Raw genomic sequence first — 24,107 nt, forward strand, 5'->3', positions numbered from 1 at the left:
CACTTTTTTGACCTTTGACCTTGAATAAAATTGTTTCCATACACGGAAATGATGGGAACATTCAAGTTCTATGTTCAATTGTATTTTAAACAATTTTACTGATTTTCAGCTTGATGGGAATTTACGTAACTTCGAATGTCCAAATTGACCGGATTACTAGCCTTAAATTTATTTAAAATTTTTGTTGAATGGTTATTGTTTATATGCCTAATGTCTATTATTAAAAATATTTCCGGCCTCTCTATGTATTTTGTAATTATCTTCATCAATTAGAACAAGTTCTATTTTTTATTATAAGGTTATGAACAACAACTCACTATGACATTCACTGTCAATACAATGTCAGGGCATACTAGATTGTGTTAAATTTTATCCCACCAGGATAATTAATACGGAATAATTAGTAAATAATCACAAAACTTGAATTTTCATAATAAATGTCTGTAATTGCATATTTGAATATAACTTTCAGGTAATTATTTAGATTAGGTTGCATGAAATTATTTCTTCACATACTTTTTCGAGTTTAAAAATTTATATAGGTTAGGTTAGGCTCATAATCAAAATATTGACTTTGGCGAGGTATGTCACGAGTGTATCCAATAGAAATTGATGATTATTTGTATGTGTAAATAATTGATTATTGATTTGTGTCATTAGATTAGTCGTAACTAATTATATTTAATATTGGAGAGGATTGGGGTCGGACGGGGGTGTAGGTATGCAAACTAAACTAAATAATTACCTAACTTTTATAATAATATAATAAAGATACTTTACTGTTGTGAAAAATACAAATTTTTTGAAAAACCTCGTAAACTGCTATTTAAAAATTGATATCTGATGGTTGTATTTTAACTTTTGAACCATGCAGAACTTTTTCAATAAAACCATTAATAAAAAACTTTTCCATATGGTTCCAACTTGTGTATATAATGTGTAAGTAATGACTTTGGATTATTTTTTGTGAACGGTTCAAAATACGCAACATCACGATCCATATGGTCAATTCCTTTTGATGTAATTCATGGTCAATTAAAGTTGGTCGACTATTTATTATGGGCATGAAAAAGGTAAACGAGAAATAGCGAAAAACCACGACTATGACGTTACCGACGATTAGCAAAACACAATTCTTTCTTTCTTAGCGCGCGCACTTAAAAAGTTAAACGCGCGCCTTCTCAGTCGTTTTGCGAGCTTGATCTGGCAAAAATCGCGAAAAAGTGCGCAATACGGCACACGTTGTTTATTTTAACGAAATAAATCGCTTATCCGACATTAATTTATTGATATATCAATTAGTTTTTGTGTTAAAGTGTAGAAACTAAAAGTAATCAAGGTTATAGGTGAGTTTTATTTTTAAATTGGGATGATGTCAAATGTTTGTTTTTAATTTTGGTTTAGTTGCCAAGATTTTGTAATAAAATTCGATTTTTATTGGAATAGTTGACGGAATAATTGTTTTTTGTACGGAGTTTCTTTCATTAAATCGCTTTTTCTTTCGTTAATCACTCGCTTTCGATCGAAAAATAAAATAAACCATTAAATCTATAATGAAATTATCGTATTATAGAGATAAAACACGTATTTGATATATTAATAGTAGGAAAATATAGGTCACAGCTCATCAAAAATACATAAAAGATTCGTCGGATTATTATTACTTCAAAGAATTTCGTCCAATTAGCTCCAAAACCTCTTTATACATATCAAGTTTTATCTAGTAATGAAAATATCAGTATTTCCACGCCCCACGGGGGGTAAATTGATTGTTTAGCTCGCAAATGGACTCGACACGAGTTTACCCTTTCGCTCCGGACTAAATTTGATTATTTGGCTCGCCGAGACCAAAATATCAACTGGATATTTGGCTACGACATAGAATTGTTTTTAAAAATAATGCACGACATTGTTTTAACTGAAGCTCAATTAATAATTCGCAGTAACTAAGGTTAAGTCCAATCCTGTCCAATCATTGTTAAAAAGTTATATAACCTCAAAATTGGTGTCGTAAATCATGACTCGTGACAAATTTCACTACAGTTTGGTTTGAATTTGATTGCGCCTTGTCAAAAGAGGCGCTAAGTCTGGATTGGGGCTGATATTAAGTTTCTAATTTCTTAATTCCTTCTTTTATTGTACGTTACATAGAGGGAAGCACTGGTCTAAACAGTTAATCTTTGATAAACTCTGTTTAATCCCGGATATTTATCATTCTGATCTCTTCTTGAGACTTACTCCATCTGCATCTTGCTTTTCGTACTCATCGAATTGTTTTTTTCTTGTCAGTTTTCTCAAAGCTATTTCTCCTTAACCTGGTTATAACTTTCTTATATAATCTTTGATGTAGCGCCGAATCTACGAGGATGGTCCCAGAAGTACCTGGCCCAACAAAGGTAACCCACTCTTTGGAACCGTTTCTCCCTTTTCAGGCCATTGTTTTGATGGTTCTTCTGTTTGAGGTGTGATCTATTTCTGTGGAACATTACTCGATGGAAATATCTTCACGACGATGTTTCCCACTGCGATGCTGGCCTTTGCAGGTCGTACGGCCAGAGTAGAATCTAGTTTAGCTTTTATATTGGTTTCAAATAAAACGACGATGAATTGTTTCCATGTTTTCCGGGAATCCACTGAAAACGTTCACTTTTGATGGCTGCCAAACAAATACTGAACAACGTGGTGTCTTCAAACTTGAATCATTCACTAAATAGATTGTGTACTTTCTATATTTCAAGCAATAGGTCAGTTCAGGTTCCCCTGGGACCCCATGATCAGTTTTGTTACATACTACAATATTTTGGGATTGCAAGTGTATAATTTTGATTTATAGTGGCATGTTTCAGTCAGACGTTCTGAAAAGTTAGGTTAGGATATTTTTTTTTAAATGAACTTATCTTATTTTCGTCATAACTCGCTTAATTTTCATGCTAGACGGTTTTGTAAAAACTCATTTTAAAGGTCTGAAAAAGTACTTTAAAAATGTTTATTACAAATTTTTATGAAAACTTAATCGTTTTTCCGTTATTTGAGTTCAAACCTCTGCATAAATTTACGAAAAAGAAAAATTTGGCTTTCAGAGACTCATAAATTGCAGAATATTATTTAAAAAATTCAATTTAAACTGACTAATTTCTTTGTTTTTTATAAGCTTCAATTTTGATAAGAATAATTTTTTCCAGAAAATGCGTAATTTTCGAGTTTTTCACGAAAAAATGTTGAAAAACGTGTTTTTTTTAAATTTTCGTCATAACTCGCTTAATTTTCATGCTAGACGGTTTTATAAAAACTCATTTTAAAGGTCTGAAAAAGTACTTTAAAAATGTTTATTACAAATTTTTATGAAAAATTAATCGTTTTTCCGTTATTTGAGTTCAAACCTCTGCATAAATTTACGAAAAAGAAAAAATTGATTTTCAGTGACTCATAAGTTGCTGAATATTATTTAAAAAATTTGATTCAAACTGACTAATTTCTTTGTTTTTTTATAATCTTCAATTTTGATGAGAATAATTTTTCCCAGAAAATGCGTAATTTTCGAATTTTTCACAAAAAAATGTTGAAAAACGTGTTTTTTTTTAATTTTCGTCATAACTCGCTTAGTTTTCATGGCAGACGGTTTTGTAAAAACTCATTTTAAAGGTCTGAAAAAGTACTTTAAAAATGTTTATTACAAATTTTTATGAAAACTGAATCGTTTTTCCGTTATTTGAGTTCAAACCTCTGCATAAATTTACGAAAAAGACAAAATTGGCTTTCAGAGACTCATAAATTGCTGAATATTATTTAAGAAATTCAATTTAAACTGACTAATTTCTTTGTTTTTTATAAGCTTCAATTTTGATAAGAATAATTTTTTCCAGAAAATGCGTAATTTTCGAGTTTTTCACGAAAAAATGTTGAAAAACGTGTTTTTTTTAAATTTTCGTCATAACTCGCTTAATTTTCATGGCAGACGGTTTTGTAAAAACTCATTTTAAAGGTCTGAAAAAGTACTTTAAAAATGTTTATTACAAATTTTTATGAAAACTGAATCGTTTTTTCCGTTATTTGAGTTCAAACCTCTGCATAAATTTACGAAAAAAACAAAATTGGCTTTCAAAGACTCATAAATTGTTGAATATTATTTAAAAAATTCAATTTAAACTGACTAATTTCTTTGTTTTTTATAAGCTTCAATTTTGATAAGAATAATTTTTTCCAGAAAATGCGTAATTTTCGAGTTTTTCACGAAAAAATGTTGAAAAACGTGTTTTTTTTAAATTTTCGTCATAACTCGCTTAATTTTCATGGCAGACGGTTTTGTAAAAACTCATTTTAAAGGTCTGAAAAAGTACTTTAAAAATGTTTATTACAAATTTTTATGAAAACTGAATCGTTTTTCCGTTATTTGAGTTCAAACCTCTGCATAAATTTACGAAAAAGAAAAATTTGGCTTTCAAAGACTCATAAATTGCAGAATATTATTTAAAAAATTCAATTTAAACTGACTAATTTCTTTGTTTTTTATAAGCTTCAATTTTGATAAGAATAATTTTTTCCAGAAAATGCGTAATTTTCGAGTTTTTCACGAAAAAATGTTGAAAAACGTGTTTTTTTTAAATTTTCGTCATAACTCGCTTAATTTTCATGGCAGACGGTTTTGTAAAAACTCATTTTAAAGGTCTGAAAAAGTACTTTAAAAATGTTTATTACAAATTTTTATGAAAAATTAATCGTTTTTCCGTTATTTGAGTTCAAACCTCTGCATAAATTTACGAAAAAGAAAAAATTGATTTTCAGTGACTCATAAGTTGCTGAATATTATTTAAAAAATTTGATTCAAACTGACTAATTTCTTTGTTTTTTTATAATCTTCAATTTTGATGAGAATAATTTTTCCCAGAAAATGCGTAATTTTCGAGTTTTTCACGAAAAAATGTTGAAAAACGTGTTTTTTTTTTAATTTTCGTCATAACTCGTTTAATTTTCATGGCAGACGGTTTTGTAAAAACTCATTTTAAAGGTCTGAAAAAGTACTTTAAAAATGTTTATTACAAATTTTTATGAAAACTGAATCGTTTTTCCGTTATTTGAGTTCAAACCTCTGCATAAATTTACGAAAAAGAAAAATTTGGCTTTCAGAGACTCATAAATTGCAGAATATTATTTAAGAAATTCAATTTAAACTGACTAATTTCTTTGTTTTTTATAAGCTTCAATTTTGATAAGAATAATTTTTTCCAGAAAATGCGTAATTTTCGAGTTTTTCACGAAAAAATGTTGAAAAACGTGTTTTTTTTAAATTTTCGTCATAACTCGCTTAATTTTCATGGCAGACGGTTTTGTAAAAACTCATTTTAAAGGTCTGAAAAAGTACTTTAAAAATGTTTATTACAAATTTTTATGAAAACTGAATCGTTTTTCCGTTATTTGAGTTCAAACCTCTGCATAAATTTACGAAAAAAACAAAATTGGCTTTCAAAGACTCATAAATTGTTGAATATTATTTAAAAAATTCAATTTAAACTGACTAATTTCTTTGTTTTTTATAAGCTTCAATTTTGATAAGAATAATTTTTTCCAGAAAATGCGTAATTTTCGAGTTTTTCACGAAAAAATGTTGAAAAACGTGTTTTTTTTAAATTTTCGTCATAACTCGCTTAATTTTCATGGCAGACGGTTTTGTAAAAACTCATTTTAAAGGTCTGAAAAAGTACTTTAAAAATGTTTATTACAAATTTTTATGAAAACTGAATCGTTTTTCCGTTATTTGAGTTCAAACCTCTGCATAAATTTACGAAAAAGAAAAATTTGGCTTTCAAAGACTCATAAATTGCAGAATATTATTTAAAAAATTCAATTTAAACTGACTAATTTCTTTGTTTTTTATAAGCTTCAATTTTGATAAGAATAATTTTTTCCAGAAAATGCGTAATTTTCGAGTTTTTCACGAAAAAATGTTGAAAAACGTGTTTTTTTTAAATTTTCGTCATAACTCGCTTAATTTTCATGGCAGACGGTTTTGTAAAAACTCATTTTAAAGGTCTGAAAAAGTACTTTAAAAATGTTTATTACAAATTTTTATGAAAAATTAATCGTTTTTCCGTTATTTGAGTTCAAACCTCTGCATAAATTTACGAAAAAGAAAAAATTGATTTTCAGTGACTCATAAGTTGCTGAATATTATTTAAAAAATTTGATTCAAACTGACTAATTTCTTTGTTTTTTTATAATCTTCAATTTTGATGAGAATAATTTTTCCCAGAAAATGCGTAATTTTCGAGTTTTTCACGAAAAAATGTTGAAAAACGTGTTTTTTTTTTAATTTTCGTCATAACTCGTTTAATTTTCATGGCAGACGGTTTTGTAAAAACTCATTTTAAAGGTCTGAAAAAGTACTTTAAAAATGTTTATTACAAATTTTTATGAAAACTGAATCGTTTTTCCGTTATTTGAGTTCAAACCTCTGCATAAATTTACGAAAAAGAAAAATTTGGCTTTCAGAGACTCATAAATTGCAGAATATTATTTAAAAAATTCAATTTAAACTGACTAATTTCTTTGTTTTTTATAAGCTTCAATTTTGATAAGAATAATTTTTCCCAGAAAATGCGTAATTTTCGAGTTTTTCACGAAAAAATGTTGAAAAACGTGTTTTTTTTAAATTTTCGTCATAACTCGCTCAATTTTCATGGCAGACGGTTTTTTGGGATGCGCGTGGGATAATTTTCATTGACTATCTCGAAAAAAAAAACAACGGCCGCATTTGGCTAAGAAAAAAGTGTTGTTTTATCAAGACACAAGCTAAAACATCCGTTAATGCAATGTTAAAAATAAAATAAGTTTGAATTGCTACCTCATGCATCCTATAAGCCAGATTTAGCTCCCTCGGATTATTATAAAAAGGGTATAGAACTTATTGAACATTGTTGGGAAAATAAATATATTTTTTCTAAAACTTTGCGTTTTCTTTGTCGGTTCAAATACTTCTGGAACATTCCTCGTATCCTCGTGTTGTAAACCAGGAAGTTTATATTTTATTATATCCGTAATTATGAAATTCTCAACTATAAACAAATAATTATTGTATATCATTGAAACGGAAGACATTAATCTTTTAAAGTTTATACAAAATCGCGTGTTTTTCCTTAAAATGTTTTTAAAAATATGTTTCTAAGTGTATATTTCAATCCTAGCTAACTAAAGAATTAAATCTGATTTAATTCTTGATTGTAATGGTGGATTATCCAACTACAACACGCTTAGAACAACTGGAACGGTGTGAACCAGGCTTGTACTGGAGTGCCATGATAACCGGGTAACCACAAGGGCCAGATTTAGATCAGCAAAACTACCAATTTAGCCCAGGACCTATTCTTAATGTAGGCAAAAGTCTAGTTGTTATAACTCTAAGCAGTCTGAGATGTCTGCGGAAACACCTGGTATGAAACAAGCTGAGGTACATATAAATGACCCTTTTGGGCACGGAATTCGACCGGTGTCTGGTTCTTTAACCATATAGGACGTCGATTCAATACCACAGACTATCAGGAATGCCTACAAGTGCGAGGTTTAAACAGTTGGGCAGGCATCAAAGTTTTTTTGTTGAAGTTGAAAGATTCAAGTCAAAATATCTGATTAGCTTTTCAAAAACCATCGGAACGACAGGCCTTTCAAAGCGCAAAGGACTCTGGCCCCTTAAAATCCAATAATGAACTATAGAAACGCTTAGAAACTTTGTAATTTTGCTCAAGTTTGAAGTCAAGATATTTCCAAAATCTTACAACGTTGTTTAATTCAGTGGGATTCATTAAAACATCGATTTTGATACATTAAGCTTTGTTTCTAATTGCAAAAGTTCAATAAAGCTCTAAATCTATTTATGGTGGTGATTAAATAACTTTGAGACTTTCGGATGAACGATTTAGAGCAAGATAAGAACGACGAACTACCGGAATGACCTTCTATATCAAAACCAACTCAAACTACTGACAATTTTCCCATTCTTAGTCTGGAAAATGATCGAATGCTGACTTTCATAGTTTCTTACAATTTAGCCAAGTTACTAAATTGTTTAATCAACAACACCTGGTATGAAACAAGCTGAGGTACATATAAATGACCCTTTTGGGCACGGAATTCGACCGGTGTCTGGTTCTTTAACCATATAGGACGTCGATTCAATACCACAGACTATCAGGAATGCCTACAAGTGCGAGGTTTAAACAGTTGGGCAGGCATCAAAGTTTTCTTGTTGAAGTTGAAAGATTCAAGTCAAAATATTTGATTAGCTTTTCAAAGGCCATCGGAACGACAGGTTTTTTTAACTGTTCAGCCCTAAAATAAGGCTAACACTCCATAGATAACCAAAGCAGTTGAGTCATCCTCAGGAAAATTCCCTTCTTTTTCTTTAAGTGGAATATTTTCAAAGAACGATCTGTATTCTTCGGCATTGCAATGACTTAATGAGGTCTCGGTACTTTTCACTACTTCTCGGTCTTTTAGTTAATCTCATTGGTGGGATTGACGCTGGTAAAACAATCCTTTTCCCTTCCGCTTTCTTTTTAGATCAACAGTTAGGAAGGTTTCCTCAGTGAAGTTGGTTTTGTAATACATCTTCTTTACGAAGCTGTAACCACACATGTGAGTCTTCGAGAAGCATCCTTCTCACAACGAATGGGTTCTTTTTAGAGCATGAAGCAGGAACTTATGGTTGACTATGGTCTTTCAGTGTCGGAACCTTCTCCAGCAGCCATAAATACGTAAAAACCATGTCGATGATTAATAAACTATAAGATATGTATGAATTTATTTAATGTAAAACATTTAAAGAAATTTTGTACATTTTATGGATGTCTAAGATATTAAAAAATTATATTTTCATGTTGAATTCACTGTTAAATTATTCTCCAACGAACCAAATGTGTTTAAAAATGTTTAGTTTACTATGTCAAGGAGAAAAGGAAGTAGCTCCACCTTGTTCTCAGATTCTTCGACTGCCAATGGACAAAAATAGATTGATTTATGAGTTATTTTTGAATAAATATTTTTTTAAAACCATTCAGAATTATGTTACCAGTCGCTCATACCAAAATAAAGATGCGAAATCGTTAAATTCGTTTCTAAATTAAAAAAAAATGTGTGAGAAATGACTACATCGTATAGACTGTTAATTATTGAACATACTAAGCGAACCCCATCTATTAGAAATAACTTGATATTAATAAAATACTCATTATCGGTTCCATTTTTGTTTAATCTTTACGTAATTTAAATTTATATAACGCTGAATAAATTAGTAATATACAAATTAACTCGTATACAAAAATAAACATATAATTTCATCTATGAGTTAATGTTCTATTTTAAGCAAATTTATAGATCTAACAATATTATTAACATTCGTATTATCGTTGGTATTGATTACACGGTTTACACCCGAGCTGAAAATTAAAAAAAACTCGATTATCCGGCCCTTAGTTATACGAATTATCCGGACTATCAACTGGAACCAATTAAATAATTAAGTAATATTGAGTCAAGTTACAAAATGTTTAATATTTGTACTAAAAAACGAATTTACGTTATTGTTGATATTGATCGAAGCTTTCAGATTATGTCAGATAACGAAATCATAGAAAAAATCTTCTTCTTTTTCTTCTTTTCCTCGTATCCGCTGTCGTTTAATTATTAGAGAGGTTCTCCATCTCTTTCGGGGTCTTCGGCGCGATTTGTCTCTAGCTATTTTGACCATTCTGTCGTCGTTCATTCGATCTATGCGTTTTGTTGTCAATTTTACATGTTTTTCTAATGTCCTCGCTTCTCTCACTGTCAAAAAGTGTTTTTACACCGATCCTTTATTTCGATGGTTTAGAATCTTAATCATGGCAAGGAATCCTCTTGATTACAGAAAATAAATCAAGGAATCTTTCTTTTTCTCTGCCGAGACACGGCACATGCCAATAATAAGATTTTTTAAAGGGTTCTCAACACAAAAAAGCCAAAAGTTGGGTTAGGTTAGATTGGTATCGAAATTATACGCCATTGACGCGATTTTTTCGTGGCATTTTGAGTCCTCATCTCGATGATTTTATGTTAATGTCGATGTTAATACTTCCAGGCTCGGTATCTATGATCCGAAACGTAAATAAGATATTTATAAACGCTCTTGACCCGCCTAAATATTCGAAAATTACATTCGCGTATCTGTTTTTCGAATTTAGAATTTGTTTATGTTCAATTCGCCAGATAAATCATCTTCGGAGTCAAGGATACGTTGCCCATTTTATATATTACTTGCCGACATCGTAAAATTTTTTCTTGGAATTAGTTGGAAACGAGAAAACCGTATGATTCCGATTTAACCTTTCGGTTTATTAGCTGTGTTTGAACCGAAATGATCCACAGCTGCCCGGATCGAATCTTAGTCCATTATACAAGAGACACGTGACGTAAATTAAAACAACGAAACATCTCGATATTATAGCCGAGGTCAAACTAACGTTTTTTTTTTCTATATTTGGAAACATACAATACATAAAATACATAAAAATTTGATTTGATTCGGATTTTTTGCATTCCAAGAACGGCCCGCGTCTTTTGTCAGTGAATCCAAAATGTTGTCACTCAATTTTTGATTTAAATGTCGATGTACTTAGCACAGCACAGTATTAAAATTACAAATTACCATTAAACTAACAAGTTAATTTACTTATTGAAAGACACCGAAATGATTCATGCAGAAAATTTTTGTGCCAACTAACTTAATAGTTTAATTCCTCAATTTTGTGAGGTTATGAGCACAGAATACGTTAGGCCAGTCTGTATTGGCGGTATAGTTTCGTTTACAACATCTTTGTCCTTTGGTTTTGGAAATATTAATCGTGTTATTGGTTTTTTTTACCACTGTGGTGTTCTACTTTTAAAACTGATATCAAAAATATAGGAAAAGGCAATGAATGAAAGTTAGCAATGTCCCGAAACACTGATAGACAGTGTCAGGAGCTTTCCTCATATGTGTAATTCTATTAGTTTACTAATTTACTGCATAACCTAAAAAATTAATAACAAGAAAGTTTATTTCAATATAAATTTCAATTTAGTTCTAATTTTGGCTGCACAAACCAAATTTTATAGACCCGCGTGTCAACCCCATCTCTAACCTAACCTAACAAAATGTATTCTTTTTTTACGAAATTGTTATAATAAATTAAATTAGCCTACACACATTGAACACCTGGTATATTTGCACGTATTTCAGTATTCTAATAAAAGCTTTAGTGTAATTATGGCCAAGGATAATACATAGTTACATTTTAGTTAATATTGTATCAACTTGTATTATTAATATGACAAATTTTATTGAAAGTGTATGTATTTATCCGTAAAAATTGACCTAGTTGACCAGCCTACACTTACCGACAGTATATCAATAGCAATAAAACCTCTATAGACTAGTTTTAATCACTGATTAATTTAGAATCCAGCACGTGTGCGAGTAGAATTATTACAAGTAATTTCAATGCACAAGGAAAGAAAATGTTTTGTTTGTTTTTATTTTTACAACACAGTCAAGGCGACAAAACAAATATTCCGTGGTCGGTTTTTTTGTAAACGTGGGATAATAATTATTACACAAATATTTAAATTTATAATCTCGTCTTCTTTACTTTGTTAGAACGAATTTAAAAACAAAAAATAACGTACACCTACTTTAGAACTCGTTATATTTCTTGAGAATAAAAAGTTTTTTAACCGTTGGATACGAAAATGAAGATTGTGAACTTGCATTTGAAATCCATTTATTCCAAGGTTACAAACTCCAAATTCAAACATTAAATCAAATAAAAATAACTCCACTCAATATGTTAAACAGTTATTTTCGTAACAAGGGTGTACATAATTCATTTTTTCACGATTGTGAATATTGTCACATGAGTCGAGATTTATTTACATACCGAAAGTTGCTTTTTGAATGTTCCATGTATTGAAAGTGACAGTTCCGTATTGCAAAACACTTTCGGGACGCTCTAGAGTAGACAACTTTAACTCTAGCCACTTCAATGTTGACAGTTGACAGTTTCCTTAACGATGATTTTGCATAACCATAAATTTTCTGGAATTATTTGTTTTATCCGAAGTTTTGTCTAAATTAATGTTTATAATTGTATATTATTTGTTTTATTTTCTTTCCTCAGTGTAACTGAAAAAGTTTTGGATATTATGCGTCGTCTAAAAAATGTTGTATACGCCGCCGCGGCTGAAATATTACTTTGTTGGACTCGTTTCAGTCCTTGGCATACAAATAACTATTTTTTTGAATTACGTTGACAATAAGAATTTGTTTTCCCTTGTTGTTTACTCGTGTGTTTTAGGTTAGTATTTATTTCGCCAAGGAAATTAGTTCAATAATTACTTATATCATTCATAGTTCTCTACAATAAACGTTGTAAAATCAAAAATTGTTTATCTAATTAATTAATTGGAAATTATTATAGAATTAATGTTACTGAAGTTAACTATCGTCTATTTCTATTAATTTTCAATCCAAAACTTTCTACGGTTATTTCGAGTATTATTATGGAATAATATTCATAAACTATTAGCTGTACAAAACAACAGAAAAACATTTGGAGAGACTACTACTTGCAAATTGCGGTATATTGTAAGTTTCACTTTTCTAATACTCTATTATTCATAAAAATAAACTATAAATATTGAGAATAAAATCCAGACATCATCGACATTATTGAAAAACGATAAATGAGTCATTGTAAAAAATAGCTCGCTTTCAAGAACGATCGCTACTGTTAAAAAAGTAAAAAGGGTGTCAAATGTCAGTGCTAAGACGATCTTGACCTAGATCCGTACAAAACAAACGCCAGGTAAGGATATCACAAAATCGAACTGATGGCTTTTGCAGGCGGAGTCAATTATGACCTTTAACGGCCTTTAATATGATTTTATTACAATCAGGACCGGAGTTAGTATGAATTAAGACAAATCTACGATAGATTGAACGGGTATTTGATATGAATATGATCATTGTTTCGAGGTATTGAGAATGAACGTTAACAAATTTAAATCTTTCATTACTTAGATTTATTGTTATAAAGTAATATTCACTATCGAATTTAAGGAAGGTTGATTGTTTTAACAACAATTTCCAAACAAGTTCAGCCCTGAAAATAACATTAAGAACATTGTAGGAGATATTAGTGAAGATGAACGTTAATCTTACTTTAGCAAATTGCTTGGTAAATATACTATTAAAAGTAATTGAGTTTAGGTGGACGTAATTGGCTGACTGAAAGGAGAAGTCATAAATTATGGGGAGGAATTAAGATAGTAGGATATTTATAGAAATGTCAAGGTCTCTTGATGTTAATTGAGCATTTATGGAAAAAACTTTGTATTCAGGTAGTAAGTATCAAGAAATAAATAACTAGTTTTCTCCATATTAGGAATTACCATTATATAGTTTTTCAATTACTATATATTACCAAAATAACCTAATTTAGTTTTCCCAAATTTTTCTTCCTCTGTAGTCGTATGGCGTTTTGCTAATAGTGCGGTAAAATTTTTGATATGTGAAAATCTAATAGTTGGTAAACATCTTAATGTTGGAATGAATCGTTCTTCGTGACATATTTCTTCATTTGATTGTAATATTCGGTTGAGTTTCACACATGTTTGAAAAAACGGAATTAACTTGAAAAGACCGTTTCTAAAAACAAATGTTGGTTTGTTTTCCAGAAAAACTAATTTCTCGATATAAATTACAGTTTGTTTTTCAAAAAAAAACGGTTGCAAAAGACAAAATTCCTTTGATTTTTGAAGAAAATTTTTCAAAGCAGTTCAAAAATTCAGTTTTTGAGGTTAAATGACGATTTCTTTTTCAAAACACAGTTTCCATAGACAAATTTAAAAAAAAACTAGTTTCGAAAGTCAAATTAGTCTTATTTGGAAAAGAAACACGTTCGGAAGACAAAATTTGGTTTATTTTTGGAACAGACAGTTCCTTAGGTTTATTTTTGAAAAAGAAAAGATAAATTATGGATTGTTTAACGAAAGAAAGAATTCCTAAAGGTAAATGTCGGTTAGTTTCTAATTTCAAAGGACGAAATCGGGTTTATTTTTTTTACAACATGTTCAATCTTGAAATTTTGACTTGTTTTTGAAAAAATGAACAGTTCTTAGAGACAAATCACATTTTGTTCAAGGCAAACAGCTTCAGAAGATAAATTTTGGTTTATTTTTGAAACAGACAGTTTTTGAGGTTAGTTTCTTGAAAAAATAGTTTCGAAGGACGAATTTGGGTTTATTTTTAGAAAAGACGGCTTCTAACGACAAAACAAAAATTACTGTTTTTTTTAAAAACCAGTTTTATAGTAAAATTTTGACTTATATTTGAAAAAAAAGGAGTTCCTAAAGATAAATCACACTTTGTTTGATGCAAACAGTTTCAGAAGAAAAATTTTGATTTATTTTGAAACAGACAGTTTCTGCGAACAAATAGGTTTGTTTTTGAAATAGACAGTTACTAAAAACAAATTACGGTTTGTTTTCAAACAACCACAATCGTAAAGATGATTGGTTCCTAAAAATAAACAGTTTCTAAAGACGATTTTTTTCAAAAAAAAAAACAGTTTCTAAAGAGAAATTTCTTTAAAAAAAACAGTTTCTGTCCCGAAAACAAGTTCCCAAAGAAAAATTTCTGTTTATTCTTGAACAAAAAACAGTTTTTAAGGACAAAAAACGGTTTATTTTTTAAAAACACTGTTTCTGAGAACAATAAAAGTTTGTTTTTTGAAAAGAGTTTACAAATTACGAATTTTTTTCGAACAACTAGTTTCTAAAGACAAGTTTTGGTTTGTTTTCCGGTAAAAACAGTTTTTAAAGTTAAAAAATGGTTTGTTTTTGGTAAAAAAGCAGTTTTTAAAGACAAATGAAGGTTTGTTTTTCAAAAAGATAATTTCTAACGATACATTTTGGTTTGTTATTCAAAAAAACAGTTTCTAAAGAGAAATTTCTTTAAAAAAAACAGTTTCTGTCCCGAAAACAAGTTCCCAAAGAAAAATTTCTGTTTATTCTTGAACAAAAAACAGTTTCTAATGACAAAAGACGGTTTATTTTTTAAAAACACTGTTTCTGAGAACAATAAAAGTTTGTTTTTTGAAAAGAGTTTACAAATTACGAATTTTTTTTCAAACAACTAGTTTCTAAAGACAAGTTTTGGTTTGTTTTCCGGTAAAAACAGTTTTTAAAGTTAAAAAATGGTTTGTTTTTGGTAAAAAAGCAGTTTTTAAAGACAAATGAAGGTTTGTTTTTCAAAAAGATAATTTCTAACGATACATTTTGGTTTGTTATTCAAAAAAACAGTTTCTAAAGAGAAATTTCTTTAAAAAAACAGTTTCTGTCCCGAAAACAAGTTCCCAAAGAAAAATTTCTGTTTATTCTTGAACAAAAAACAGTTTTTAAGGACAAAAAACGGTTTATTTTTTAAAAACACTGTTTCTGAGAACAATAAAAGTTTGTTTTTTGAAAAGAGTTTACAAATTACGAATTTTTTTCGAACAACTAGTTTCTAAAGACAAGTTTTGGTTTGTTTTCCGGTAAAAACAGTTTTTAAAGTTAAAAAATGGTTTGTTTTTGGTAAAAAAGCAGTTTTTAAAGACAAATGAAGGTTTGTTTTTCAAAAAGATAATTTCTAACGATACATTTTGGTTTGTTATTAAAAAAAAAACAGTTTCTAAAGAGAAATTTCTTTAAAAAAACAGTTTCTGTCCCGAAAACAATTTCCCAAAAAAAAAATGTGTTTATTCTTGAAAAAAATAACAGTTTCTAAGGACAAAAGACGGTTTATTTTTTAAAAACACTGTTTCTGAGAACAATAAAAGTTTGTTTTTTGAAAAGAGTTTACAAATTACGAATTTTTTTCAAACAACTAGTTTCTAAAGACAAGTTTTGGTTTGTTTTCCGATAAAAACAGTTTTTAAAGTTAAAAAATGGTTTGTTTTTGGTAAAAAAGCAGTTTTTAAAGACAAATGAAGGTTTGTTTTTCAAAAAGATAATTTCTAACGATACATTTTGGTTTGTTATTCAAAAAAACAGTTTCTAAAGAGAAATTTCTTTAAAAAAACAGTTTCTGTCCCGAAAACAAGTTCCCAAAGAAAAATTTCTGTTTATTCTTGAACAAAAAACAGTTTTTAAGGACAAAAAACGGTTTATTTTTTAAAAACACTGTTTCTGAGAACAATAAAAGTTTGTTTTTTGAAAAGAGTTTACAAATTACGAATTTTTTTCGAACAACTAGTTTCTAAAGACAAGTTTTGGTTTGTTTTCCGGTAAAAACAGTTTTTAAAGTTAAAAAATGGTTTGTTTTTGGTAAAAAAGCAGTTTTTAAAGACAAATGAAGGTTTGTTTTTCAAAAAGATAATTTCTAACGATACATTTTGGTTTGTTATTAAAAAAAAAACAGTTTCTAAAGAGAAATTTCTTTAAAAAAACAGTTTCTGTCCCGAAAACAATTTCCCAAAAAAAAAATGTGTTTATTCTTGAAAAAAATAACAGTTTCTAAGGACAAAAGACGGTTTATTTTTTAAAAACACTGTTTCTGAGAACAATAAAAGTTTGTTTTTTGAAAAGAGTTTACAAATTACGAATTTTTTTCAAACAACTAGTTTCTAAAGACAAGTTTTGGTTTGTTTTCCGATAAAAACAGTTTCTAAAGTTGAAAAATGGTTTATTTTTGGTAAAAAAGCAGTTTTTAAAGACAAATGAAGGTTTGTTTTTCAAAAAGACAGTCTTTGAAGAGAAATGACAGGTTTATTACTGTAAAAAATTGTCTCTGCAGACAAATTTCGCTTTGTTTTTGAAAAAAAAAACAGTTTCTAAGGGTAAATATGAGTTTGTCTCAATTTCGGTATGATTTTGAAAAACCTAGTATGTAAACGTAATTGACAGGTTAGTTTTTTTACAAAAAATGGTCTCTGAAGACAAACTTTTGTTTTGTGAAAAGAGCAGCTTCTGAAGACAATTTACTGTGTTTCGAAAAACAATTTTCTTAAGACAGTTTTTAGTACCAAATTTTCTAGGGACAAATTACTGCTTTTTTTCAAAAAGAAAGACAAATGTCTCTTCATTAAAATCGATAAAAAGTTCTTTTAAAATATATTTTTTTCTAATAAATTCATAAAAAATAAATTTTAGGAACGAATAATCCACAACAATTTATTTAATTATTTATTTTCAAATTAACCATAATACACATGATTCTAACTAAATTATTTTGAAATTTTTCAACAAATCACTTGTACATTCATTAGCTACGATACTTTTAACGGTAAAATCTATCTAGAAAAGTAACATCCTTGTCATTTCTCAGTACGTTCTCATAAATTCTTTAAAACAGTCTTTTTTCTTGACCTTCCGTGAATGCACACATGTTTTTATTATACGATTGTGACTCAAGAAGTCGTTGTAACCATAAATGAACTAATGGATGTTTACCTAATAATGTAAAATGACGTGAGAGCATTTCTTCTGAGAAACCCATTGCGCTTTAGTCACGGGTCGGAAGGTTTAATCGGGTGGGCAGCAAAAGTAATTACCTATCGTGTTCAAGATAACTTGAAGATGATTTTTCAACGCAGATTATCAAATATAATTAAAAATCGATAGATAAAGAATTGTTATACGAAAACTAAACAAAATTAGACAAGTATCTTTTCTGCATAAAACTTTGATTAATATCTTCATCTTGATTCATCTTAAATGTTTATAAATTTGTAGCCCCACACTTTTAATCGTGTTTTATATAGTAAAAAATCGTGATTATGTTCAATCTATTTTATAAATTGATGAAATAATAGACATTTTTTAGGTTTCTAGTCTGCATTATGGCTAATTACGTTTTGAAGACATTCTGTTGCTGTGGAACACTAAGAACTGGTACTATCATTTCCGGATTAGCTGCCATAGTAAGTAAAATTCATTTTTTTCATATATCTACATGTTCATTTTAAATTATTTCGTTGGTCGGAAGGTAAATTTATTTTCAATTTCTTTCAGCTTCTTTCTATCATCGGAATAATAGTTATATACGTAGCTCCAGTGGATCTGAAGACAATAATATTTGATTGGTTGCCGCAATGGGCTAGTGAGTATATCTTTTAACAAATTAATACATTGGAATTTTAGAGAAACTTTTCCAATAAGAGGTGTTATTTTGAACAACCCGCTATTTCGGTAAATGTCACTTTTGAAGCTGTCATTTTTTGACATTTGACAAGTAGAAACTACGCCATTAATGAAAATGCGTTCAACAACGCATTGAAATTATTAAAATTCACTATAAAAATGGTGAAAGTTCGGCAGAGACGGTTCGTAAAACTAAAACATTTTTGGGTCGACGTGAAGCACCAGTTGGGACAAGTTAGTGATGTGAAGAATAAAACCCGTGCACGTCGCTCAAGAATATTGCTGCTGTAGCTCAAAGTGTTGAAGAAATCCCAGGTTTGTCCATTCCTCGTCGTTCTTTGGAATTAGCCATTCCACAAACGTCATTTCACCGTATTTTGCATAAAAACTTGGGTCTTAAGGCCCATAAAGTTCAGTTAACACAAGAACTCAAGCCGGCCGATCATCAACAACGTCCTGTCTTTGCTGAATCGGTCCTTGAAATGCATGAAAATCATCTTAACTGATGAGGCCCATTTCCACCTTGGCGGTTACGTCAATAAACAAAATTGTCGAATCTGGGGCTCGGAAAACCCAAGAGCTATTGTTGAAAATCCTCTCCATCCTCAACGCGTGACTGTTTGGTGCGGTTTATGGTCTGGCGGTGTCATTGGACCTTACTTTTTAGAAAATGAGGCTGGAGCTACAGTTACGGTGAATGGATTGCGCTATCGAGAGATGATTAATGATTTTTTATGGCCGGAATTGTATTGATTTGGACAACGTTTACTTTCAACAAGACGGCGCTACGTGCCACACAAGCACCGAAACCATCGATCTTTTATGGGAAAAATTGGTGGGAAGAGGTGATCACAATTGGCCACCGAGATCTTGTGATTTAACACCTTGAGACTTTTTCCTTTGGGGCCACGTGAAAGATAAGGTCTACGCCAACAGTCCAGCATCGATTCAAGACCTCAAAGATGGAATTCGTGAGGCTATCGAGGACATAGGGCAGCCGCTTTGCAAATTGGTTACGGAAAATTTCATGAAAAGGATGTGGTCCTGTAAGCGCAGTCGTGGCGGCCATTTGGCTGATGTTGTGTTCCATTATTAACGTCATACCTTCCTCTTTATAATGAAATAAACATCCGATCATTTACCTCAAAAAATGGCATTTTTCTTTGAATATCAAAATAACACCTCTTATTGGAAAACCCCTTATATATATATAACGTTCTACGACGTTGTCCGATGCCTAATTACCACTCTTTTTGTCAGTTCGGATTTCTCATCTTTTAGATCTAGAACACTCATTGATTTTTGCGTCCATGATGATCTCTTTCTGTTCTCCTGTGATCCATTTCATTATTTTTTTTTTGACAATATTTTCTACCTACGTGCCCGTACCAAATCAACTGCTTTCTGTGCCTTTTATTTTTTTCTTTAGTCATATTACGTACTACAAACTTTTCCTGTTCCAGTATTCCACAGTATTTAATTCAATGATTCAGTTATTGGTCTCTCACAAATCCCGGATATTAATATGTCTCACACATCTTCAAATTGGAAGGTATATAACCAGGTGTCATCGTCGGTGTGGTCCCCATTCCTTTGCATTGTTAGGGCTTTAGAAACATATATTTTGAATAGGGTTGGGGAGATGTAATACCCTTCACTCTTACTCTAAATCCCAAGAAACGCTTAGTGATTTCTAACGAACCAGTTAGTTCTATTATATCTATTACATTTGCTTCGTGACTATTAATTCAATGATATATTTATTTTTATTTTCCAGTCAAAGTAATCATCACGATAAATTTATGTATGACTGTAATTTTATCAATCCTCCTCATTATTGGAGTGGTAAAGGTGAGTTCATTTTTTATAATTTAAAAAGATAAATATCATAAAATATATTATATTATAGAACAAAAAATACTCTTTAAATACCACTCTTTTTATTATTTATCAATTATTTATTTCACATGCATTCAATTATCTTAAAATTATCAATTTCCATAAGCCTAACAAGAGCATGTTTCATCCCAAAAATCATAATTACTTTCATCCATGCTTGGAGCTATTAAATTTAAAATGTGATTGAACTATATGAGTACTAATTTTTAATTAATCACAAAACATAATTGCAGTAGGATTAAACCAACTGGAAGAAACGTATTTTTCACTCAATCTAAAACGAAAATTATGATATGAACTAATGCTTTGAAAAATGTAAAATATCTTGATGCAGATGAAGGTCAAATAAGTGATTCATGAAATATCTCACACTTACATCTGTATCAACCTGTGAAATTTTATGTATTTTTGTATAAACAAACGACCAAATGTCACTACCACTAACTTCTGAAACACTTTTATAAGACTAATTTATTTCGTTTTCTTTGATGAATTCAATCTTGCTGGATTATTTATTCCTTATATTGGAGAACGTTGCATAACGGCAAATAACTTGAATATTAATCGTATTGCATGCAGTTTCTAGCACGTTGTTTTGAATCATGTCAAATGTCAAATATATAACAGCGTTATTTCACATTTATTTAATGTTCATTCATCCATCCATCCATTTAAATTCTGGCGACGTTTTAGTTAAGTTGTTGTTATTTGTTACACAGCAGTGTTGATTAAAATCAATCTAGGTCTTTATATACATTTTATTTACATCTTCATATATATACATCATCTATCACTTATATCTTATAAAACCAACCATGTGCTAAAAACCCGTTAAAACCATATATTAACTTAACCTTACTTTTCTCAATAATAATCAACTACAAAAACAAAACTATGTACATAAAACATTAAACTACTATTTCTACAAATCAAGCGCCATCTCTATAAGAAAGCATTAACTTAAAATAACTCCTAAAGATTTCTATTATAACATAAGTTTATGTAAAAAATAAAAATGTCTTTCAGCGTAATTGGTACTTAATGATCCCTTGGGTAGTCCTTGGAGGGATGCTGGCTATTGGTCTCTTGATATCCATTTTAATTAACAGTATAAATTTGTATATCGACGGACATACGTTACAAGGAACGTTGTGGTTGGTCGTTGGATTAATATCGCTAGGTATGATTAATTTTTATATGAAAAGACGTGAAATTGAAATAAATGAAAAATTTGATTTTCCTCATCTCTTCCAGTTATCTAAATACTTTTTCCGTTTTTAGTGATTTATTGTTACATGTGGTACGTTTCGTTTAGCTTCTTTGCCAACCTCAGGGAAGAATCCGAAAAAGGAGCATATACAAGAGATCCTTTTAGAAGACGGAAAATATGAATTAAATATTAGAATTAGTTGTAAAGCAACGTTTCAAATTTTGTTTTTTGTTACAAAAAAAAGAAAACAAAAGTTTTACTATAAAACCTAATTAATAGGTCGAAAATATTTCTGCCATATGTGTTGCCTAATACTTGAACCTGCTTCGGCCATACAGAATTTAAAAATACTAAGGTTCAATATTTTAATTAGACTAAAATGCACTTTAATATCGTTTTTACAAAAATTAAATTAAATTTTTAGTTATATTTTGGTTAAATTATTGAATTAAACAAATAAATATAATAACAAAACGTGGTTAATGCTATGAAAATATTTCTGTCATATGTGTTGCCTAATACTAAATACAGTTATAGCAATAGATACTATAAAAGTACTGAGGTTCAATATTTTTACTAAGATTAAATGCACCTTAATTTAATATTAAGCATAAATGAGAACTAGTCACACAACATTTTTCATTCATTAAATTTTTTTATTTTGGTCTTGGCACGAAAGGAATAAATAGAATAATTACAAAAAGTGAAAATAAATTTGTAATGAGTGTTGCCTAATACTTGATACAATTTTAACCATAGATATTATAAAAGTATTGAGGTTCAATATTTTTACTAAGTTTGAATGCACATTAACGTCGTATTAATTAAGAAAAAATTAGAACACGTTAGACAACTTGTCTATTTATAAAAACTGTTTTACTCTGGTTTTGTTACTAAAGAACTAGAACAAATAATAATTACAATACTTTGTTGTTAAGAGAAAATAAATTTGTCATAAGTGTTGCCTAATACTTGAAACAATAGATATTACAAAAGTATTGAGGTTCAATATTTTTATTAAGTTCAAATGCACATTAATGTCATATTAAGCAAAATGTAGAACTAGTTATAGAACTTTTCTATTTATATAAATTGTTTTTACCAGTTTCTGTTATTTACAAAACATTTGTTAATAACATGATGTAAAGACTACTTTACAATGAAAATATATCTGTAATGGATGTTGCCTAATACTTGATAAGGTTTTGAAAAAAGTATTGGAGTTAATATTTTTATTGAACTTAAATGTTATATTTTCTATCATTATATCAAATGTAATGATTATTGCTTTCATCTCTATGCAATTATATTTAATGACATATTGAAATAATCAAATATTTTCCTTTATAATACTCAGATACTAGTTTTAATAATAGAATATTAAGAATATCTTTACTTGTCATGAAATTTTGTATCTTGTTTTTGACACCACCATATATTACAATTGTTAAAATTTGCAAAATTATATACTCTATAGATATTTTTTTTAACTGAATAAATTTTATTTCTTATTTTTAGTTTATATTAATAACTTTATACTTTCACTTTCTTTTTTCCTACCTCACATCCTTTACTTATATTGCCTTCCTTTATAACCGTACTTCTACAGCTGCAGACTTTTCCTCAGGAAGTAGTATTCAGCATCAGTAGAAGTATTTAAGTAATTGGTACTTGGATGGGGTGAACAATTAATATTAAATTGGATGCCACCAGCTTTTTAACGAACGAAGTTAAATATGAATTTAAAACACCTTATAAATTAAATTAATAAAAATTAAACAAACTATCCCCGGACACGATTCTCCAAATTACTATTTATTGTTGTGAATAAAAAAAAAGGATTAAAAACAAATAAATTTATTAAAAAAAAATAATTTTGTATCAACTGTGTATCCAAAAGAGCACAACGAATGAAAACAGTTATAAATTAAAAACAACACAGATTTATTTTTATATTAAAAATTAGACCGGGACTCATCTATGGAAATCCGGGATGGTTGCAGCCCTCAACTTAATTCCCAGTTGTTGGATTTGAATTGAATGAGATGGAGGTGTACCGGTTGAGTCCTTTGTGTGGTTGGGACATCTGTAGAGCTACGGAGAAAAAATAAGGAAGGAAACGGGAACACAGATGAAAATTACTAAAGAAGGAACGAGTAGGTAGAACAGATTTCAATAAAAAGGAGCTTATGCTCTAACATATTAAAAAACTGAATTTATATATTCTTGAAAATATAACTAAGCAGGAATCTGTTATATTCTATTCGTTCTGCTCTTCAAATAAATAGAAAATACGAATTTACAAAATTTGCTCAAATTAATAAAGATAACTGGAATGTTGTGAGCACTATATCAAAAGCAACGTTAAAAAAAATAAGAAAAACTTACCAGCGAATATAAGGAGCAGTGTCACCACAAATTATACTAAATTTACTTATCTGTGTTGTATAGACAGATAGAGGACGATTTATAATAATTGAACTGTGATAATTATAAAAAAGTTTTTGAGAAGAATAAGATTTGGAGTAAATTTCTTTATAAAGAAATCAGGAATAAAATTTTTGTAAATTTCGTAAATGTCTGAAACATAAAAGATGATGTGATGATAAATATTTTCAAAATACTCAAATACACGTGGACGCGATAAACATTCATTGAAGAAAACTTGTTTCTATAAATTATGAGTTTCATTTTTGAGTTCTTCGTTTCTACTGCAAAACAAACAAACAGCCATCATCTTTATAATTGTTATAACATCAGAAAAATGTACCGTATTGTTATTTTAAATGCAGATTTGATTCGTCATACGTTATTA

At 29.4% G+C, this 24,107-nt stretch overlaps 1 protein-coding gene and 1 long non-coding RNA gene across 3 annotated transcripts; one reads left to right on the top strand and one right to left on the bottom strand.

Annotated features, from left to right (window-relative positions):
* Window positions 1-1,106: 1,106 nt before the first annotated feature.
* On the top strand, window positions 1,107-22,803 carry LOC130899252 (uncharacterized). Of its 2 annotated transcripts, XM_057809039.1 has the most exons (7): window positions 1,147-1,346; window positions 13,271-13,404; window positions 17,867-17,963; window positions 18,055-18,142; window positions 19,961-20,034; window positions 21,109-21,262; window positions 21,364-22,803. In XM_057809039.1, exons 3-7 carry the CDS (start codon window positions 17,883-17,885, stop codon window positions 21,471-21,473), a joined length of 507 nt encoding a protein of 168 aa, XP_057665022.1. In that variant the 5' UTR covers window positions 1,147-1,346; window positions 13,271-13,404; window positions 17,867-17,882; the 3' UTR covers window positions 21,474-22,803. The 2 variants fall into 2 exon arrangements, with proteins under 2 accessions (XP_057665021.1, XP_057665022.1); XM_057809038.1 differs by lacking the exon at window positions 13,271-13,404 and having other exon boundaries at window positions 1,107-1,346.
* Window positions 20,107-21,048, bottom strand: LOC130899253 (uncharacterized). The gene is made up of 2 exons (XR_009060007.1): window positions 20,459-21,048; window positions 20,107-20,356 (listed from the first exon to the last, which is right to left on the bottom strand). It is a non-coding gene; the product is annotated as an uncharacterized LOC130899253 (long non-coding RNA).
* Window positions 22,804-24,107: the final 1,304 nt, after the last annotated feature.

Source organism: Diorhabda carinulata, chromosome 11 (assembly GCF_026250575.1).
Source record: "Diorhabda carinulata isolate Delta chromosome 11, icDioCari1.1, whole genome shotgun sequence".
NCBI classification, from domain to species: Eukaryota; Metazoa; Arthropoda; class Insecta; order Coleoptera; family Chrysomelidae; genus Diorhabda; species Diorhabda carinulata.